Genomic DNA, 20,821 nt, shown 5'->3' on the forward strand with positions numbered 1-20,821 from the left:
TAATTACACAGTGGTTTGTGTATGAATGTGTAGGTCTGTGTGCATCCTGATATACAGCAGCTGCAGAATTTACCATGAAACTCAACTCCTTGCTAAGGAATTGTGGTCTAACTGTGAATGAACAAGCCACCCTTGAAAACACAGGCACTTCATTACACAAAGCAGAGGACCCTACTTAACTCTCTGGGGAGTGAGACAGAAGTGAACGTGTGGGTTGGCCCATTTCCCTTGTCTAGAGGTCTGAGACTGACACAGTATTGTGCCTGCAGATCATTTCTACACAATGCCACACATTTTGCAGCTCTTTTGTAGCCTAGCATCTGAAATAGTATCTTTGGTCTCCAGGAGCTACTTTCCATACCTCCTGCTCACAGAGGAGTTCACAGGACTGCTGCAGCATGCCATTCTATTATCACGTCCTGCCACTACAACATGACAGCTTGTGGCCAAATTGGAGAAAAAAATCCTAGTCTGGAATTTCAGTGACAGAAACCAACTTGGCTTCATGAAATCACATTTCTGAATGAAAATGTCAACAGCCTCAAAGGTTATTAGGCTTTGGACATGCACAATGGCCATGTGTGCATCTCTGTACCATATTGTACTGTTCTCAGGGAAATCTGCCATCTCACAGCACACATCTCAGACTCACCCCGATGGCGATGAGAATGGGCAGTCTGATGATTAGCCAGTAATTCATGTTATAGTTTCTGGTCCAGCAACTGGTAGGAGGACAAAAAGGAGATGAAGGAAAAGTTTCAGTACATTACTAAAATCTCTTGCTTTTCATTCTGTTCCAGCAATGCAGATGGAAAACAATATTAAGGACTAGATAACAGGAAAGCACATCATGCTGACATGGAAACAGATGCAGCTGCTTCTGAGAAATACTGAATGCTCCGTACTATTGCAGCTATCATCATCCAACTGGATACTACTCACCAGCCTTTCCTGCCCACTAATGGCTAGCTCTCCTCCACAATTTGCTATGAAATATCATCCATTAATTGTGAAGATTTACTCCATTAAAACCAAGGTCATATTTGTCATTTGGCTGAAAGGAGAAGGGGGGGGAATCTGTTTGAGTCTGATCTTTCTGCTGTCATTCTTAGCTTCTTTATTCTGGACTATTTTTTATTATTCTTCAGTCTCCAATGTCAGATCATCTTATTTAATTGCTTGTTGGTTTTTATCCCATTACTTACCACCATTATTCTCATACCAATATTGAGATCAGTCATCTATTTGATCTGTCCTTATTTTCAAAAAGAAGTTACTAATTTCAACCATGGGAAAGCAATTGCAGCTGCAAACTCCAGCTCCTTCAGTACATATGCACAAGGCTTCAGGCCCACCAGGAGTTTTAAAAATCATAAACAAATAAAATCAAAAGTGGGAGCAACAGTTCCTAACTTTTGCTAACCTGAGCCCTCTGCCAAGTAAGTAGCATGCTGCAGCAATATAATACTTCATTTACCATATGAGTCTCATTTCAGCTTTTAAAATTCCTGTCTCCTTGAGTAATACTGGAGGAAAATGCCAACAAAAGTTGTGGCAGCTACAGTTTGGGATCACTGGTCTGAAGTGAACCTTAAACTGAGAGTTTGTACATGTAGTTCCTTTCCTCTGGCCACAGCCAGCCACCACCACTGTCTGATGGGCCATGTCAGTGCAGGATGGCCCAGGTGTTAGGGCAGTGCTCACATGCCACTTCACTTCTTGCTGCACTGACAGCATTCTGAATATTTCTATGAAATAACTTTGTTAGCCTCCCACTCAGCATTACTCAAAAGCAACAGTCACCAGTAAAGACAGCAGGTTTCTGAAACAGCACTACATAAAACATTGGTTTTATAAACTACATAAAATTACATAAAGAGCACAACATAAAATTGGTTTCTCTTCATCTCCAAATCTGTTCTGCCAAAACATACATACTATGCACAGTTTTCCCTAAGGCTTCTTAATAGATCTATGAAAGTTCAGCTTGGCTGATGCTGGTAGAGCTGGAAAGCTCCCCAGCCTTGTAGTGGGACAGTCTAAGAGAAAAAAGCAAACCATGCAGGGATCCCTGCTACAAGCACACACCCATGTGCTCACTTACTAGAGAGGAAAGTGTCACAGCTTGGCTGTGGCAACTCCACATTCCCTTGCAGGGACTGCAAGTCCAAGAAGGGCTCAGGATATCACTTTTCCTTCAATTTCAGTTTAACGCATACAAAAAGCATATTATTGCCACCAGCAGCCTCCAACTCAATTGCATTTTAGGTATCGGACAAAAAAGGTGTGCAGACTGTGTGCAGTCTGTGTACCTGAGCCAGAATCTGAGTTACAGAACTTCTTAATTGGTACAAGGACTGGGAGCCAGCTTCATGGAGCCTTTGAAATTAATTTTATTTGAACACCTCAAGACTGATGGGATAATAGGCATAGCTGGACATGGAGTTCTAATTTTCTCACTAGCTGCAGTAGATGCAGAGGCAATTAAAAAAAATCTTTATAATAACAGAGGCTGAGAAACAATTCTTTACATAAACTCTGCTATATTTCTGTGTTAATTTGCTTCCTGTGGCACACATCAATTTTAGTTACCTTTAAATTTATACAAATACATGCAATAAAAAAACATTACAGGTCAATTAAGGTGTCATGACTATTGAAGCATCCAGAAAACAAAACTAATAGATCTCTACATGATTTGTTGCCCATCTGTGTTTTCTGTGATTGCCACACTGATAAATACACCAATATCTATTGTGCTTGGATCTATCCCTACAGTTTGCTCAGCACCTCTCAGAAGATGCTTGGCAACTAATAGCCTCAGAGCTGTGAATGGAGAATTTGTCCAGTGAAAAAAATGCTAGTGGGATGTTTCTGCCTTTGCTTATCAATCCAGTATTCTCCTTCTAAAAGTGAAAACACTAAATTTTTACCTTGAATTACTACAGGTGAATGGAAAAAAAGGATTGAAGGCTGACTATTTTGCTCCCATCCTTAACTGCAGACAGAAGCAAAAAATGTGTAAGTATCAGCTTTTTAGGCACAGTCTAGTAACTAAGAACAACAGCTTGCCTTTAATTATATTTGTAATCTAGACAAAATATTTTTGAATAGTTCACTTTTTAAAACACTAATTTAATTCTAAAGGAGTTTATACTTGCACATGTAAGGAAAGAAGAAGCTGCTCTGCAACCAACAAAGTCTTGCAGGTTTCAGTCCTTTACTCAAATGGCAACGTTTACAGGACTGCCTCAGATTCCTAGCCCTGACCACATTTATTTCCAGTTATCCTTCATAGCCAGGGAAGTAGTTAAATCACAAATGAAATTTACAGCCCACTGCATGGTGACAGAGCTATGGCAAACAGCATGAAAGATATCCCTGGCTGCTCCAGCAAATGCCTGCCCAAGGCACAGAAATCTTGCCTTTCAGAGCAGCTGCTGCACGTGGTTATTTATTACTGTATTTTACAAATATTTAGACAAGATTTAGAAAATTCAATAATGTGCAAAATTACCCCTTTTAAGGTCTGCTGAAGGCAGTGAGTGACAGTTTTCCTTAATAGAAAATATAAATCAGCTCTGAGCACTGCATAATGTGTGAGGCTCAGCATGAGCACTTTGAATACATTTTCTACATCAATGGGAAGATATGCCCATAGAACATTGCCTGTCCACAGGCTGCATGGTCTCTACACCTATTCTGATAATTTCAACAAAACTGGAGTACATCAGTACAGCCACAATCTTGCTACAAAATATCAAGTCAACCTTGAAAAGGAAAGTAAAAAAATCCTAGCATTGCTTAAGCCATACTGAACTGGTTCAGTATCATGAGGAACACAGGAAAAAAAAAAAAAAAAAAGGGGTTCTAAATACTCAGAAACACCAGAAAAGAATTTGGGGGTGGCTCTGACTAAACTGAATTTTCCCATTGCAGCATCTCTCCAGCAATAATTGTGTCTGTGAGGAAAAAAAAAAGAATCCCCTACAAAAGTATTGGCTAGGTAGTCTGGAAATTAAGTAAGAGGAAAACCCTTTAAATAATAAATTTTAAATGAAAATGAAAGAGCATAGATTTATTTCTTTTCACAGAGAAAGGTGCCCAAATATTTCTAGGCAGCCGCTATCTCTATAAAGAAGAAGCAACTTTCCTCGCTTTAAGAAAAAACAAAAACAACAAGCTACAGTGCTATTTGTAAAACAGCTATTTATAAAGCATATACTAAGGTAATTTTTTCCAGAACAGCCACCATGGTAAAAATGGACAAAAAGTATTTTGTGTTTTACAGCAGTCTTGTGCATGACATAGTTGACTTTAGCAAGACTAACGAAAGCAGACAGAGAATGTGCCTTTATTTTAGTAAAATCTAAATAATGGGAGCTTAAACAAGAAAAGGCAATCACTTCTCTGCTGCTAGGCATAGGCTAATCACTACAAATTGCAGGCAGAATCCTGTGGGAGGTTGCTGTCTTCTTCTGAAACAACTGTAAAGGCTACTGCCAAAGGCACAGTATCAGGAGTGGTCTTGGTTGGGTGGGATGACTGCTATTGTTGATCCTGTAAGTACAGAAAAACAAAACATACCTTTCCTTGACCTGCAAGAGAATAGATTTATTCAGACATGCAGAAAATTCTGATCAGAAAAAAACATATGCTCCTTTCTGAAATGTTATGCAAGACTTTCAGACAAAATAGAAGCAATTATGTGAGGTTTCAGCACATTGCCAAAGCAAACCACACTGAACAGAAAGCAAACAGTGACCTGCTGGTGCACACACACAGCACAAATGAGACAGCTATAAAAATCAGAACTAAACCAACCCCTCATCTTCATAAAGGTACTTGACAGTTCCCCAGAGGATAACAAACAGCATTGGCACACCTGAAAAGAGAGGAGACAAGGCTGATATTGACATTGAGACTGGGAAAAGCAGAGAGGAAGACCCTCCCCCTAAATAATGATGAGCAACATAATTAACTGGTTGCAGCTCTTATCCAACACAGATTGCCATGAACAGTGGGCTCCCACCTAGTTCTCAACAGGCATGAAAAATGAACAATGCTCATGTCCCATAACAGACATTCACCACTTCTTCTGTGGATATTTTCACAGACAGGGAATTAAATTTTTGGAAGCTCTACTAGCCTCTGTACTCATGCTAGAGAAGGTGCAGTGTGGTCTGACCAAAGCCTTTGTGTCCAAATTTCTGCTAGTGGGTCACCTACACTGCGTTCAAGCAGGGCCAAGCTCAGGCTGTCTACTGGTGTCGAGGCTGGAGCACACCCAGCCCCACATGCCCCCCATGGCAGAGGGAGTGTGGGCACACCCAGCAAGCATTCTCCCCCACAGGGAAGTCCCACCTGTGGCTGTGGTACTGGCATGGACTTGAGTGGCTGCAGTGAAGGCAGCAGACAAAGCTGGAAGTGAGGAGAGGCTTGGCCCTACCCTCACCTGCCAGCACATGGTCAGTTCATCTGGGGTGTAAAGGGACAAGCCAAGTCAGCTGGCACTCATTACCTGCTTTACAGTGTCAAAGGCTCTCTAATTAACTTATTTCATTTATGAAGAGCTTAAATCATTAAAAAGAACTTTAAAGTGCATCTACCAACCAATACTCATTACAGAGAATGATAAAAATGCACACAAGGAAGGAAAGCAGGTTGTAACTCAACAGGTAGGATGAGGAATTTCTGCTTAAGGATAGATCAAGATGGTCTAATTCCTCTTTGGACAGTGTCTGATGCTGCATGTGCATTGTATAGAAAGAACAACTTTTAGTGTACTTTGTTACTTTATTCTTAAGAACCAGCAAACTAAGGGACCATAAGAACATCAGGCTGCAGCAGTAAGTTCTGCACAGGGCAAATCCACAGTTCGTAGCAGCAGAAGCCACAGGGACATCACACTGTGGGAGACCACATAATACCTCAAGCAGTATCTTTATTGGGTATTATCAGTAAAAAACCTTCACTTTTATTGTACTGTAGAATTTCTCAGCTATCAGAACAGCTAAATACTACAGACACAGAATAATAATATTCTCCTTAATCAGTTTATTAAAAAAAAAAAGCAAGAACAAAGAGCAGCATGGAAAAAATACCATTCATCAGAATAACAGCAAAGATAATGAATTGAGTAGAGATTATTTGGGCAAATAGCTACCATGTTCCATGGACTTACTTGATACTGAGAATACACAGTATTTTGTGAGCAAAGTTACCAAAAACTCTATGCTGCCTTGATAGTCATATAAAGAGATTAAGAACAGGCTCACTGCACATCACTTCCAAACTAAATGACACTTTTGATTCACATAAACAAATTATAGTTTGAATTATTTCTTTCTTGACTCTGCTGTGCATTAAGACATCTTAATATGAAACTTACAGGATAAGACACAAACACTGAGAGCATGAAGGCTGTATGTCAGTGGATATATCATTTGATAGGTCAAATGGTAACAATAATGATTTGTGGTATCTCAGTCTTCTGGATACATCAGAAATCTCTCCACACTTAATGAAATCACTTGACATTTGAATTAAGAACCTATTATTAATATTGTATTTCAAAAGAGCCTAACTAGAGGGAGGCCAATAGAATTGCATGCAAGCTATGCAACTATTATACAAATTAATAGGCAGCAAGTATAAAGCAACTTGTTCAGTACTGTCTGCCTACTCCCCCTTGTGATGCACACCATTGGTGTCTTGGTATTGCAGCACCATCACTCACAGTGTTTTCTATGCTGGCAATGCACGTTTTAGTCTGAGACACCAAGACTTAGTGCAATACACATACAAATTTGTACTGATGTTCAAACCTTACTGCATGGATACTACCTGACATCTACCAAATTCACAAAGCCTTATCCTGAGAAATGGATTGCTCTGGAAACTGTATGGGACACAGTTTCAACAGATGGAAATACATGCAGTTTTCCAATGCCCTAGTGAAGATCTAAGGAGAAGACTGCCCCAAGAACATTCCTTAATTCACGTCATGCCTGTAGAAGTCATTCTATCACAGCAGAAGAGCAAATCTGAAGCATCTCTGCAATAGCTGCAGTTTGCAAGGATCACTGACACTCTCCAAAGACTAATTTGCCATCTTCATACCTAATAAGCCTGTATTAACTAGCAAAAAAACACGTGTTATTCTGGTTACTTCAGTCAGTCAAGAGAATTCTGTTAGGTTTGAGCAGGCAGTGGAAGTAAACTGAATACAACTCATTGAATAAACACCACAGATGACTATGTTTCATTAACAGCATCAGTGGTGTGTTCCACTCCTGGGCTTCCAACATAACACTTTTGATGCATTTGAGTTTCAGTCTCACAGTTCTTTCTCCTGCTGCTGCTATTCAAAGCATATCAGATATCCAAGAAAAAGCTGCACTCATTTTCAGGAGGCATTTATTTAAGGTGCTGGCTGAACTCTTTCTGGTTTTGCTGTTTTGTCATATAGAAAGCTCTGAGATGGATCTTTTCCAAAATTAACTGACCAGAGAAAAGTCTCTGAGTTCTGGAACTGGTACTGTTCACTTCTGTATTGCATCACTGCTGAAGATGCCACAAACTGCAACACCTAATCACGATAAACTCGGAGATGTTAATTCTTGCAGGCTGATAGCTGACCCGAAATCTTTGAACACTGCACACTGATTATGAAATCTGTCAAGTGTACTAGAAAATAAGCCTTCTGACAGTTCAGCTAATAAAGTTCAACCTCAAATGACTGGGCATCTGAATTATAGGCTGCAATAATAATATATATTACGGATGATGAAAAAGTAATGGAACTGCCAATCAACATCTTAACATCCCACTGCATAAATAAGCAGCACAACCTACTAAGTTTCACTCTAGCTTATATATTCTACATCCGGCCAGGTGTCTGCATAGTAAGAAAAAAAAAAGTTGGAAAAACAATCATTTTTCAGAATGACAATAAGATGGAGTAGGTAAAAAACCAAAATGTTGAGAAAATCTGCACAGGTTGACATTTTCAGAATGCTCTACTATCTCTAATGAGAGGGGCAGGAAATTCCTGCAGCTGCTAATGGAAGTAACCACATCCTGATAGCAGCATGCAAAATCAGTCTCTTCATTTAAGAGGTCTGAGATATTTTGTTAACAGAACAGAAAAGCTAGGGTTTGTTCCAGAACTCACAGTGCCCCCATTACCAAGAGAGGTGTCACCAGGTGGTGCTATTCCATGGCATCATCTTTCCCTTACCTCCATGTGCAAGCAAGTTTCCATTCTTACAGACACCATATTTGTAGCTTTCTACTGTATTGTCTCCCTTTACCTGGAGGCAATTTCAGGGAAGACACATGAGGAGCAAGAGAGGCTCCCCTCACCCTCGCGTGCTGATCAAAGTCCTCCTGAAGTAGATTTGCCTCGGAAGGACCAGAGCACTGCCATTCTGTTGAAGTCCTTAAAGAAGGACATATTCTGAATACAGCATTTTAGGGCTGCTTTCAGTATTTTAGCCGTAACCTGACACCCCTCATTTCCACGTGTGATAAGTTCAACTTCTGAGAAAATCAGGCACATAAACCAGAAGGACACTACTGCTGTCAGAACAAGTCCATTCTTCTTTCTCTTAGAAAGCACCCAAGATGCTCTGACTTGAACAACTGATTGATGAAGGAATGCAAGACTGAGGTCATGAGGAACTGAAAGAAATTATAAATAAATATGACTACACGTAAAAAGAGTAAAAGCACTGATAATGTGAGAAGATTAAATATTCTTTTCTTCCTAAAAAAGGACAAACATGAAAGAGTTTAATTGAGAAGACAGAGAGTGAAGAGGATTAAGAGGAACTCCTGACATGCATTTCTTATCAAGATCAGTCTGGACACAATCTATTTTTATATCTTTGTCTGAAGCAGAGTTTCCATTTGAAAATAGAAAAGAAGTTGTCAGTGCAATGAATGCATCCTGTTGCTACAGTGAGTTCACACTGGGCTTCTGAAGGAAGGTTTCTTACTGGCTCTCTTCCAGTCAGATCTTCCTTGCAATCAGGATGTAGATTTTGATGCCCTAGCCAAGCTTCCTGCTTTTAATAGCTTCATTCCTCAAAATATTCTTCCTTAGAGCAAGTTTGGATTGCCAAGGCTTGGAAGGGACCAGGTTATTTATTTTTTATGGTGATTTTCCTGCTGCAAGTGCAACTGGGTGTAAAATTACCACACAAGCTCAGAGAATATTTAGCTGTTTATTAACATTTTCTTCTTAGCCTCTAGTGCTGAAAATGGTCTCTTGTCTGGATGTCTCTCAGAGTCTCTGTGGAATGTTTCTGTTGTTTCCCCATTCTTCTTTCCTCTCTACTCTTAAGTGTGAAGAGGTCCCTTTTCCACTAAAATCTGCTGATACAGCACCTTTAGAGTATAAACTGCTCTTCTCTAGAGACTACTCAGTACAGTACTGATAGCTGAAAATCAGTGTCAGGCTCAGCAATTCCTGCCTTGGGCTCAGACATGATGAACACTGGGTTGGCATCCTGGACACTGATTCAGACCAGTCCGCACATACTGAGAAAGGAACAAAATAAAATGTAATGATCTTGATCTCTGTAGTTAGGTTGGGGTTTTTTTTCACCCCTTTCTTAAAAATCTTTTTTTCTTCTCTCTAGAAAGTGAGATACATGGGCAAGGATTTCGCAAGGAAGCATCAGGTACCAGCAGTGCATAGTAACAGATTTTATTTTCTGCAGGTGCAAATGACTACGTGAATCACCAGCTGTTGGAGCTGCTGTTGTGCTGACCCCCTGAGTGAAGGAAACCTCTCACCTACCTGCTCTTCCATTAGCCTATTAAAATTTTTGGGCTTTTGATGCTGCTAAGCATTTCTGTCTTTTTTTTTCCTCCATCAGCATTCAAAATGGAATATACAACTGTTTTTGCAGTAAGATATGTGGAACTTAAAGGTGACACAAATGTATGAAAGTCTGCCTTGACAAAGAAATAGAAGACATAAGCAAGATATATTCCACATTAAATGAAATAGAAAAATTTAAAAGTGCCATCTCAAAGCCTAGTATGGCATGAAATCTCTGCAACGAATTGGCCATTAGGAATGCAGTTACCTCAAAAGAAATAAGGAAGGTTTATAGAGTCCTATCAATATATGTGATGTTAGTATAAATGACCCCCAATTTATGAAACTACATTAGTTTTCATAGGTCTGTCGAGATTTTACGACTTTTCTAGGTTTTGTTAAAATACAATAATGCAAGACAGACTCTTCCCTTTATAGCAAGGAATAATTAGTAATTTGAACTGATAATAAGTGGACTACTGTCCAATAACTGACTTTAGAACTGACCTGATATTATCATATAACAAAAATATGTCTGGAATATCTTGGAACAGTTGGTCTACCGTGGGCTGAATCTGATAGAGAAGAGAAAGAAAATCTTTAGTCACAGGCTTGCCAAGCCTGGGAAGAGGGCTTTAAACTAAAGTTACTGAGGAATGGGATCCTTAATCCATCCCACTCCTACCAGCAGGATGCCAGTGCCAGTATCTGTGGGGCTCTGACCCCACTGGCATCACAGGGTGGGATGGCTCCTCACTGGGGTGTTGGAACAGGATGCCACAGGCTCTTCAGGAAGCCCAGGCAGGAGAGAGCAGGAGGGGGGTGTCACCATATCAGTGGCAGCTGGAGTGTGTGGAGTTCCACCTGGGGGTGGATGAGGAGCTGACTAGGACCTTATGGATCGGGATTAAAGGGAGGACAGGGACAAGTGACATTATAGGGCAGTCTGCTGCAGGCTGCCTGACCAGGAAGCCCTTCTGTTCCTGACAGACAGGAGCATCCTTGCAGTCACAAACTCTGGTTCTCCTGGGGGACTTCAACCACTCTGATATCTGCTGGAGGGACAGCACAGCAGAGCATAAGCAATCCAGGAGTTTTCCTGGATGATACTGATGACAAATTCCTTCTCCAAGTGACAGAGAATCCAATGAGGAGAGGTGCCTTGTTGGACCTTGCTGTCACCAACAAGGAGGAGCTGGTGGGCAATGTGAAGATCAAGGGCAACCTGGGCTGCAATGACCATGAAATGGTGGAATTCAAGGACCTTAGGGCAGTGAGGAGGGTACAGACCAAGATCAGTACCCAGCATTTCAGGAGAGCAGACTCCACTGAGAGTGATCACAATCTTCAGTTATAATTATAAGAAATAACAACACGAAGTGACAATGTTTTTGAGCAATACAAATGTGAAATTATTATACATAAGTATTCATCTAATGATGAGAAATGAACAAGCTAAAATATTATCGTGTAAGAAGACACTTCATTAATGGAACTAAGGGTCAGAGTATTAAGTTAGCCCTGGCAATCAAATATTTATTTTTTGTTCCAGCTTTATTTTTACAGTTGATTAACTATTTCAAAGAGCAGGATAACAGTTCAAACAGCAACCTACTGTCTCTCTTTGAAGCCTTGGCATTACACTGAGGCTATCACGCAGCTCAAAAATCAAATTAAATAAAAATCTTCTGAGTGTTGCATACAGCAGAAAGTCACCTGGTGAGGGACTTGAGCACCCAAAAAATGGAATCACCATTCAAGTGGAAAGAAAGGAAAAATCTTCATATCTTTCCACTGGTTAGAGATGAAACTTATCTGGTATAACTAATCTGGGAGTGCTGAAATAGCAGATGCTTCTGCATTTGAAGGTAGAGAATCACTAGCAAGGTTTGCACATGCAGGCACATACGGATGAGCAAGAAACTGTACAGATGACAATTGAATGGCATGGACAGAGTTTTTCTAGGAAGCTTGGATGAAACTCATGTATCTGGTGCCAAGTTCTTGCATTGCTGCTTATTTTCACAAACTCATCTAGAAATTCAATATAAAATAGTAAAACCAGCTTTGTAAAGGAAGAACAAAACCAAAATAATATCATCTGTTTCTGCCTTCTCATTTGCAGGAGACAAACTCTAAATAGAAGTGATTCAGACCAAAAGCAACCTAACCCTTTCTTATAAAACAACACAATCCCCTCAGGATTTGACTAGATATAATTTTGTTCTAATTTCTTTTCCATTTCTTTTCATGACCTCAGTCAGTGCTTCAGGATAGTTCCCCTCCCCTTTTATTTTAAATTAAATGAGGGTCTAATTAAAACATATAGTTCAAACGTTAAACAAAATGGTGCTGCTTTTGCTGCATGCCTGACATGAAGGAATATGGAAGATAGAGATTTTTAAATAAAACTCTCCAGCAGGAAACTGCTATTATTTGCATTTATTTATTTATTCCTATCAACATGCCAGAAAACCTTTTCTCCTAATATATAACATTTTTGTAGAATTGGGTAATTCACAATAATATGCCATTTATATACATTTTTCCAGTGAACTAATTTGCTAAAATATTCACAATTGAAATCCATAGAGAGAGGAGAGTCAAAGCAATTTAAATGTTCAAACTGGCATCTGTGAAAGCACTTGTAGTATTTACTTGGATTTACTTTCATCTTTCCAAAAGTGGCCTGACTCCACCAAAAGGGGAGGGTAGAGAAGAGGAAGGGAGAGAATGCAATAAAAGTACATGCAAGATCACCCCAAAAATAGGATTAATCCCAAACTGTAATGTATTTTCAGGTGAACTATACATTGAAAGAATCAAAGCTGTAGCCTTTCTACAGAAGGTGACCCTTGCTCAACCAGCTGATTTCAAGGCATGACAATCCTCGATTTCAAGCACACACATGTCCGTGGCACATGCACCCTTGACTCTTTTTTCCCAGACAATCCCTATTTGACCTGCTGTGCCCACTTAGCCAACCTGACACCTCCCTGCTAGCAGCCCCTTGTTCATCAGTCCCTTTGCATCACCCCCTCCTCATGCTGTCACCATTTCTCTACTGCTGTCCTCACCTAGATGCAAAGCATCATTGCTATTCTGCACCACAAGCACTTAACCTGTCTTTAAATGCAATGGGAAACTTTCAGGAGATGAAGCAGGGCAGTCCAGAAAAGTCCACAGCCAGCTGGAACCACTCACACCTAATTTGTCCTGGGAAGCTAATGTCCTGCAGGAAAAGTAGTTTGCCACTGGTTTGGTGAGTTTCTTTGCTGTCCCACAGCCTCTGTGCCATGAGCATCCAGGAGCTGTGACCACACCTGCCAGCCCAAACAAGGTAAGGGATTGGGAACAAAAACGGAATGCAGAGTGCAGAACTTGAACTGGGAAGCACTAGGAGAGACACACAAGTTTTCCAGTTATACCCTCTGCCAGTGCAGCCACAGGAGGACAAACGGAAAAAAATCAACTCACCCCAGCCAATGCAGAGATAAAGGCGGAAAATCCTCTGCTCGGAGAAGACGGAAAGTACCAGCAGCGTGTACAGGTACATGCCTTCCACCAGCAGCCAGTAGTAGTTTGCAGCCACACAATACTGCATCATCACAAAGACCAAACGGCAGCTGAGTGATTCCTGTGACAGAAAAAAGCACAGCCCAAAGTAACGCGACTGGGACTGAGAATAAAAGGATATTAACTCAAAAGGCTGATTCTCTTTCCTACTCTTGCTCCTCAAAAAAAGAGTTTGCTAAACTAATCACATATTTTATTGCTGAACAGAGACAGTAATAGGTGCTATGCACAACAGACAGATGCTTTCAACAACATTACTCCTTAAAAAAAAAGTACATGTTCTGTCGTTTCCCCTCAACAAGTAATGGATTTTATTTTGAAAAGCATGAATAAAGATGAAAAGAACAAGTGAAAGGTACTATATCAACCACAGTCAGTGAATCTTTCACTTTCCTGGGTACTCCATATTGCAGTTGAAAATTTCTCTATTAAAAAGAAAAGAGTAGATGCCATAAGGTTGACTATTTGCCAAAGCAAAGGATATTTTCATAGAATAGCAATGTTGCCCAGTCCACCCCATTTAAGTGCAAATTCTCTCATAGCTGGTAAATTACTGAGATGATCAGTAGGGCTTTAGATAAGTATGAAACCTGATTACCTAATATATCCATCAGACCTGATGAAACCCCTACTGAGTAAACAGTGTGTAAAATCATAAAGTCTATGCTTTTTGGAAAGAGGAAATGACTAACAATCCAATATGAACATTTCCAAACCATTTAAGATGTGTTTTACAATGTTATTTTCTGGCAACTGATAAATTGCAGATGAGGGGAAAAAAAAGCAACCATCTTACGAGATTCACTAAGTCATTTTAGCACTTCTGCCTTAGGCAGTGTCAGAAAAGGATGGGCACTAAGGATGTACCAGGAGAGTTTGCCTTGACCACTCCAATCCTGTACTGCAGCAGCAAATGCTGTACCCATGTTTTAGAGTCACAAGAGCTATACAGATAATAAAGATACCCTTCTTTGAGGTTTCAAGTACATTTTGCTTTCCAGATCCAAATGGGCAAGGGCACGCTTTCATCATTATTTGCAAAAGAGTTGTATATCCTCTCTCATCAATTAGAAGTATTTAATTAGCCTATTCCTCCAAAGCTTTTCTAACTGCTTTCAAATTTGCATTTTAATCAGATGCTTCCTTTTTTTCATGTCATCCAGAGATTATATAGAGATGACCAAGAGCAACCAACTTAGCTGGTGGACAAACAACTGACTAGATGGACAGCTCTATCACAAAAAGTGTTGGCTTAGGAAAAGAAATGCCCTCTTGTCACTGCTAGAAAGAAATGAAACTGCAGTATAGAGAGAAGATATGGCCATTGCTGTATGTACATATATATATGCAAAAAAAATCAGCTATCTTGTTCCTCTGTCTAGTGGGGGCAAACTTCCCACACATAAAGAAACATGTCATGCCATCAACTAAAGAGTTATGCTACCTGCTGTCATGCAGACACACCACAGTGATGACTCCAATATCCTAAGAACAACCACAGTGTCTGTGCCCTTACCTGGAAGGCTATCAGTCCTTCCCACTGGTACTCCTGTGTGGCTGTGCTGTACATCCACTTCACCACCGAGTCTTTAATGAAAACAGATATAGCCCGGAGGATAAAAGAGGTGAAGAGGTTCAGGTGAATGTAATTCCTTGTGCAATGTAGATGTCTGTAAAAAGAAAAATCTAGTCACAATCCACTACCTACATAAAAGATGCAGCATCACACAGGACTGAGAAAGGGAACAAGGAGCTCTGTAAGAAATCAGGAGGCACAAGAGGAAATCCCATAACTTGAGAATGGCTGTAGGGATTTCACACTGTCTTTGGGAAGAAAATACTATCAAGGAAAACACATTCAAAACTTCATCCCTTAGAGCCAATATTTGGGGAAAGGAAGAAGATAGGTGCGTTAAGAAAAAAAAATATTTCAAAAGCTTAAAAAGTGTAAAAATAAAGTCATTTTCAGCAGCCTTATCTGAAAGGACTAAAAAAGTCAAGTTCCACATAATACTGAAGCTAATTGCTTTGAATTGACCCCAATGTCACTGCACAAGTTTACCTTGGCAAAGCTCAGGACTGGTGTGCAGTGCAGCTTCTGGCTGTGCTCAAACCCACAATGAAAAAACATCCACCTGCAAATCACCCTTTGACAACAAGAGAAAAATCTGTATTCAAATTGCCTTCTAGGAGAATTGTAAACACTTTCTGTAGAAGTAAAAGGAACAGATTTTTCACCTCTGCATTCAGAATTGAAAACTAAAAAACAAAGGAAAAATACCCTTGAATTTCAGAAGCCAGCTGCAAAGACAATAAAATTGCTACTTGTCAAAAAAAAGCATGTTAAGGGATAGCAAAAGAAACTGCAGTCATGTAAATGTCACCCAATTGCAGAGTACTGCCAATATTTTACCAGCCTTATTCACAAACATTTTGCTCCCAGCTCTGCAGGGATACACACTTTACCTCAAAAGAAGTTACAATGGCTATGATTTTTAAGATGCTAAAGAACAGACATAAACATATGGTAATGAGCAATTATTTCAGCAAAACTTTCAGCGAACTTATACTTTAAATGCCTGGTTTTTACAGCTCTATAAATTTGGTAGAAAAATTGACTTGGTTTGAAAGTTAGAGGTTTGCATTGAAGAACAACTTGTTTGTCATAGGTCAGATTTTTTGTATCACTTTTAAGGCACAATTTATTTCAAAACTTACCTATCATTAATATTTATGTTCCTTAAATTCAAAATTCATTTGTTGCTACCCTTCAGAACTGCTACACATTTCAATCCGATTGAAATAGTTATGTAAATTAGGCAATTGAAGAAAATAGGTCTCAAGTAGTTACTGAGTATTTTTGCCACAGGCAATGCAAGTTATTCAAATTGTTTCAGTCATGAGGTTATGGGCCTAATTCAGCTTCCACCACTGAAATTTCCTTCCATTTTTTTAGGAGGACACAAAATAGGACTCGAGAGAGATACTGTTTCCTCTGCTGTATCACCTTTAAAGACAAATACAAAGGTTATGCTGTAGTCCCAAGAACCCTAAGAGGCCCATCAGTATTTGCATGCCATTTAATTAGATTTTTATCCCCATTCGTTGAGGCTGAGCAGCTCTGGGGACATGAGCCGAGATTCCAGTCAGAATCCAGAAACTGCAAATCACATAGGGGTAAGTCTCTTATTTCATGGCATCCAGGACCAAGTTGTCTCCTGGTAAACAACTTGGACAGGAGAACACAAAATGGATTGATAGCATAGTTTTAACAAGACTCTTGGTGCCTCTGATGTTCCTGGAACCTCGCTTTCAAAATGAGAAGCACACACTTGTGTACACCTCTCCAGTCCCTGCTTCATAGTGGAAGGAAAAAATACTAAAGCATCACCCCACAAAAGTGAGGGCATCAAAATTCCCTCTTTCCTACCAGTCCTTGGTGACAAACTTGCTCTTTGTTCCCTGCCAGAAAACATCTTTTCTTCCTTCCTTCAACAAGTACATGGTTGTGCTCTGTGACCTTTACATTTGGGCTGCTAAGATTACTCAAGAAGTGTCATTGATAGGTGAAATGAGGAGAAAACAGTTATCCTGGGAGACATTTGGAGACTTCAAGACCATCTGGTGCTTTTTCAGAAAGATCCCAAAGTTGCACAGGTACAACACATACAAATCGTAATTATCACATGGCATTCACAGAGGGTGAGCATGTCCCTGGATTTCTGCAGTCATTTTAAAACTTCCTCGATATTGTCCACCTATGCTTCTCCACTGGAAGGAGAAGGGATAATACAGTGCTAAAAAAGTATGGTTCAACGTGAAAAAGCTTGCATCATTTTAGTTTTGGAAATTAGAAGTTAAAAGACATGGCTGACCTTTTTAAATACATAAGGGAAGAAAGGAAAGGGACTGCCTTGCTGAAAGTGTAGTGCAGGCACCAGAGCAAATGGCCAATAACTGGCAATGATAATTCTTCAGTCAGGGAAGGAAGTTCCTTAAGGATCAGAGCACTGAAGGTTCCTGACTTGATTTCAAGTAAGAGTACCAGGACATGGAACATCATACTTTTTTAAGAGGCAGCCTCATCAGGACATAAGAGGGGTGGGACTCGGATGTAGGGATCAGCTTCATGGCAGAGGGACTTCCCACAACAGAGTAAGATCTCATCTTTTTGTTTTCCAAGTGTCAGTCTCCTGTGCTCAGCACCCCCAAACTGAAGTAGTCTAGCTGGAATCAAAATATCTTTTGCATTTAGAGGGGGAAAAAAGATCCCTTATTAGAACCCAAAGTTATGTTTTGGTCTGGTGGAGTCTTGGGTCTTTTATTTATTCTTTAACCAAACACACACAGTGCATCTTTGGCATGTGCAACCAAGAGTGTCTAAATTTTCATATGCTCTGTTGAATTTGTAGGTGCAAACCTGGATGAACTCAGTACATCACTATAGCCAGCTGACAGCAATTTATTTCACAAACTTTACAAGTTTCAAATTAGACTCTCTTCACATTGCAAAAGAAATAAGAATTTCTGAAAGTTCTAAAAAAAAATAAAAAAAATTTATCAAATAATCCATTTCTGCACACCTTGCATGTGAGGGTTGGGATATAGGCCAGAGTGAGATTGATGCTCTGGTAACTCCAAGCAAAGCAAGATGAAAATTTTTCTCCTAAATGTCCTTGCCCCTCTCAGACTTGTGCTGCATCAGCGAGGTGAGACCATGAAGGAATGCTTGCATCTCTCTCTTTTACCACCTCTTCCAGTGGAAATTTAATTGAAACAAAATTGCCTAACAAAATATTCCAATTGATAAAAAGTACCTGTTCCACATGTACACATGGATAACTGCAAAAATTTGGCAATTTTACTTGCATTTTGAGAAGGAATTATTTTAGGAGGGAACACAGAAGTGACAAAAGATAGAGTAATAATGACGTGATGGAAGAAGGGAAAAAAATATCAAATATTTCTGTCAGAGTCTGATACGGTTATATATAGAAAAACATAAAACCTTTAGTCCACTCTCTTCAAAGCTTCACCAGTTACCTGAATCCAAGAAGAATGGCAGTTGCTATTACAAGGGCAGAGAAGGAAAGAGCATATCCAATGGTGTATATGATGGACAAATTCAGGAGCTGTTCTTCTGGTGCATCCTGAGAGCATATAAAGAAGAAAAGAAAAAAAAGTGGAGGGGAAAAAGGAGAGAGCTCATGGCCTTCAGTTCTTTTCTCCCAGCTACTTTCTAACTTTCTTAATGACAACCAGAAATCATTCTCCTACTTTCAAGTTTAAATGCACATGTCAAATCAGTCTTCCACTTTCCATATGCTCTAAAGAAATAAAAATTTAATCTTAATTCCTCAGCTGCTCCCAGGTGTTCGCTCAAATAGTTGGGTTTTGCAGCCTGGCTAGAAAAATAGATAATGTGACATTATTCCATAATAAAGTTGGAGAGACATGAATTACCACACAAGCAAGTCTTAAAACTGATGGCAGGAAGCACAGACACAACTCAGACCTGCAGTAAAAATGGAAGACCTCAACTTTTCAGACTTGAGCACTTCAAGCAAGTCTCCTTACTGTGATAATGAGGGGGGTCCTCATCTGTACTTCAAGTGCAACAATCCAGATCATATTTGATGATTTGGAGGCAAAACATGCCTTGCATTCACACAGCTAAACCCTTTTCTGCCCCCAAATAATAATAATTCTGTCTTCTGCCTCAACTAAGCAAGCTCCTGGTAACAAACTACAGCCCAACAGCTTCTCATGACCTGGGTGTTACTGCACTGCTTGAGAGAGAACAACCTGCTGCAGATCAGAGCAGGGGACTCTCTTCAGATTCACTGAAAACATGGTTATTGAGAGCCTCGCTTGAAAATTCTGCCCAAAATCCTTATAGAGAAGAGAATTACTTGAAAATGTACAGGCAGCTCTGAATTTTAAAACAGTTTTATTGCTCAGCCTTCAAGGCACATTCATATTCACTGTTCTAGTTCACCTCTAAGCACGAATCTTTGTGTAAATAGACTCAGGGATTTTACTTCCCTTCTTGCAGCTGCTAACTCTGCAATTGACTCCTGAGACCTGTGCTGTACAAAGGAATACATTCCTTGAACTTCAAAAATTAGGCACAGTTATTCAGATGCACTTTGCACAGCCAGGAGGATTTAAGGTGAACATACAGGCTGTCCCTCAGATTTGCTAGCTTAATGCTTTATAAGGGAATGTTACAAAAGCTGCCTTATGAGAAGGAAAATCTCTTCAGTATCAAAGCTTAAGCAAACAACTGAAACCTGAAAATTAAAACATGTACACAGTTGAAAATGACATTGTACACTTTACAATGTAATTTAATTTATAAAGATTAATTTAATTAATTTATAAAGATTCACTAACACTTTGGAATTAGTTTTAGTTACATTTGTAATATAACACATGACAAACTTATAAAAACAACTTCTTATTCCTGCATGCCAGATGCATAAACCAAAGTTACTATGGGGCTCTATATACACTAGCTGGAAAACCAAACATGGCTGTTCACATTTCAGGGAGTGACACCATACACAAAGGTTTCAGATTCCAGATCAGTTCATGAAAAATTGGAGGCAGGTGCCAAATGAACAAGTGTTAGCATTAGGTATCTCACTCATTGGCATGTCTCAACACAGCTCTGGAAGAAATCATAATGGCCAACATGGAAAAGTCAAACAACCAGGATTACACATAGCGTTAAGACAATGTGCTCTGGTGGTATAGCACAAAACACAAAAGGGACAAGGAAAAAGGCTGCAAGTCAAAGGAAAAGGTTAAAATTAACATATTTGGAATATAGAAACTCTCTGTTTTCCCATCTCCTCCTAGTCTGTAGCTATTTCTTCTGAAGAATGAGGCACTGAGCAATGGAAACTACAAGGGCATAGATCCTGTAGCTCTTGGGACTTTCATAAACTTAAACTGTTTTGACTAGATAATGCATTGGTTCCCAGTACCCCCGGATAGAGAGTGTGCACTCAGTTTGAGTGAGGAAAAGCATCGCCCTTGGAGGTTCACAGTAGTAGTGGTATCACGTGTCATGGGAACGCACACAGTGCACTGGCTGACGCCAATGGCTGTCAAAAATCCTCTGAAAATCCCTGTGCTCTCCTTCATTTTGTGCCAGGCATCTCAGCTCCCTGCAGAGTAAAAAGCACGAGGGCAAGAAAATAATACTGACAAGCCTAATTCCATTTTCCACAGAAAATGCAGGTATAAAGAAAAAAAAACCCTTAAAAAAAAAAAGGCAGGGACTGCCCCATGCCCAAAGGTGGAAAAGCAAATATCCTTCAGTTCAGTTCATCTTAATCACCTTAATAGCTGCTAACAAGACAGAGCAAATGGTCCCTATTACAGTGACGTGACAATGGAAAAAAG

The 20,821-nt window shown here is 39.8% G+C and overlaps 1 protein-coding gene across 2 annotated transcripts in view; it reads right to left on the reverse strand.

The window, feature by feature from the left end:
- GLP1R (glucagon like peptide 1 receptor) overlaps positions 1 to 20,821 on the reverse strand; it is an 83,168-nt gene that overhangs the window by 11,965 nt on the left and 50,382 nt on the right. For both annotated transcript variants that reach the window (XM_088161284.1, XM_014877287.2), the window contains 5 exons: positions 18,452 to 18,558; positions 14,925 to 15,078; positions 13,310 to 13,469; positions 4,825 to 4,885; positions 653 to 722 (listed from right to left, as the gene is read on the reverse strand). In XM_088161284.1, the coding sequence (XP_088017410.1) occupies positions 653 to 722; positions 4,825 to 4,885; positions 13,310 to 13,469; positions 14,925 to 15,078; positions 18,452 to 18,558 (552 nt within the window). The remainder of the gene's footprint in view (positions 1 to 652; positions 723 to 4,824; positions 4,886 to 13,309; positions 13,470 to 14,924; positions 15,079 to 18,451; positions 18,559 to 20,821) is intronic.

The sequence above is a fragment of the Sturnus vulgaris genome, chromosome 3 (assembly GCF_052056855.1).
Source record: "Sturnus vulgaris isolate bStuVul1 chromosome 3, bStuVul1.hap1, whole genome shotgun sequence".
Lineage (NCBI taxonomy): Eukaryota > Metazoa > Chordata > Aves > Passeriformes > Sturnidae > Sturnus > Sturnus vulgaris.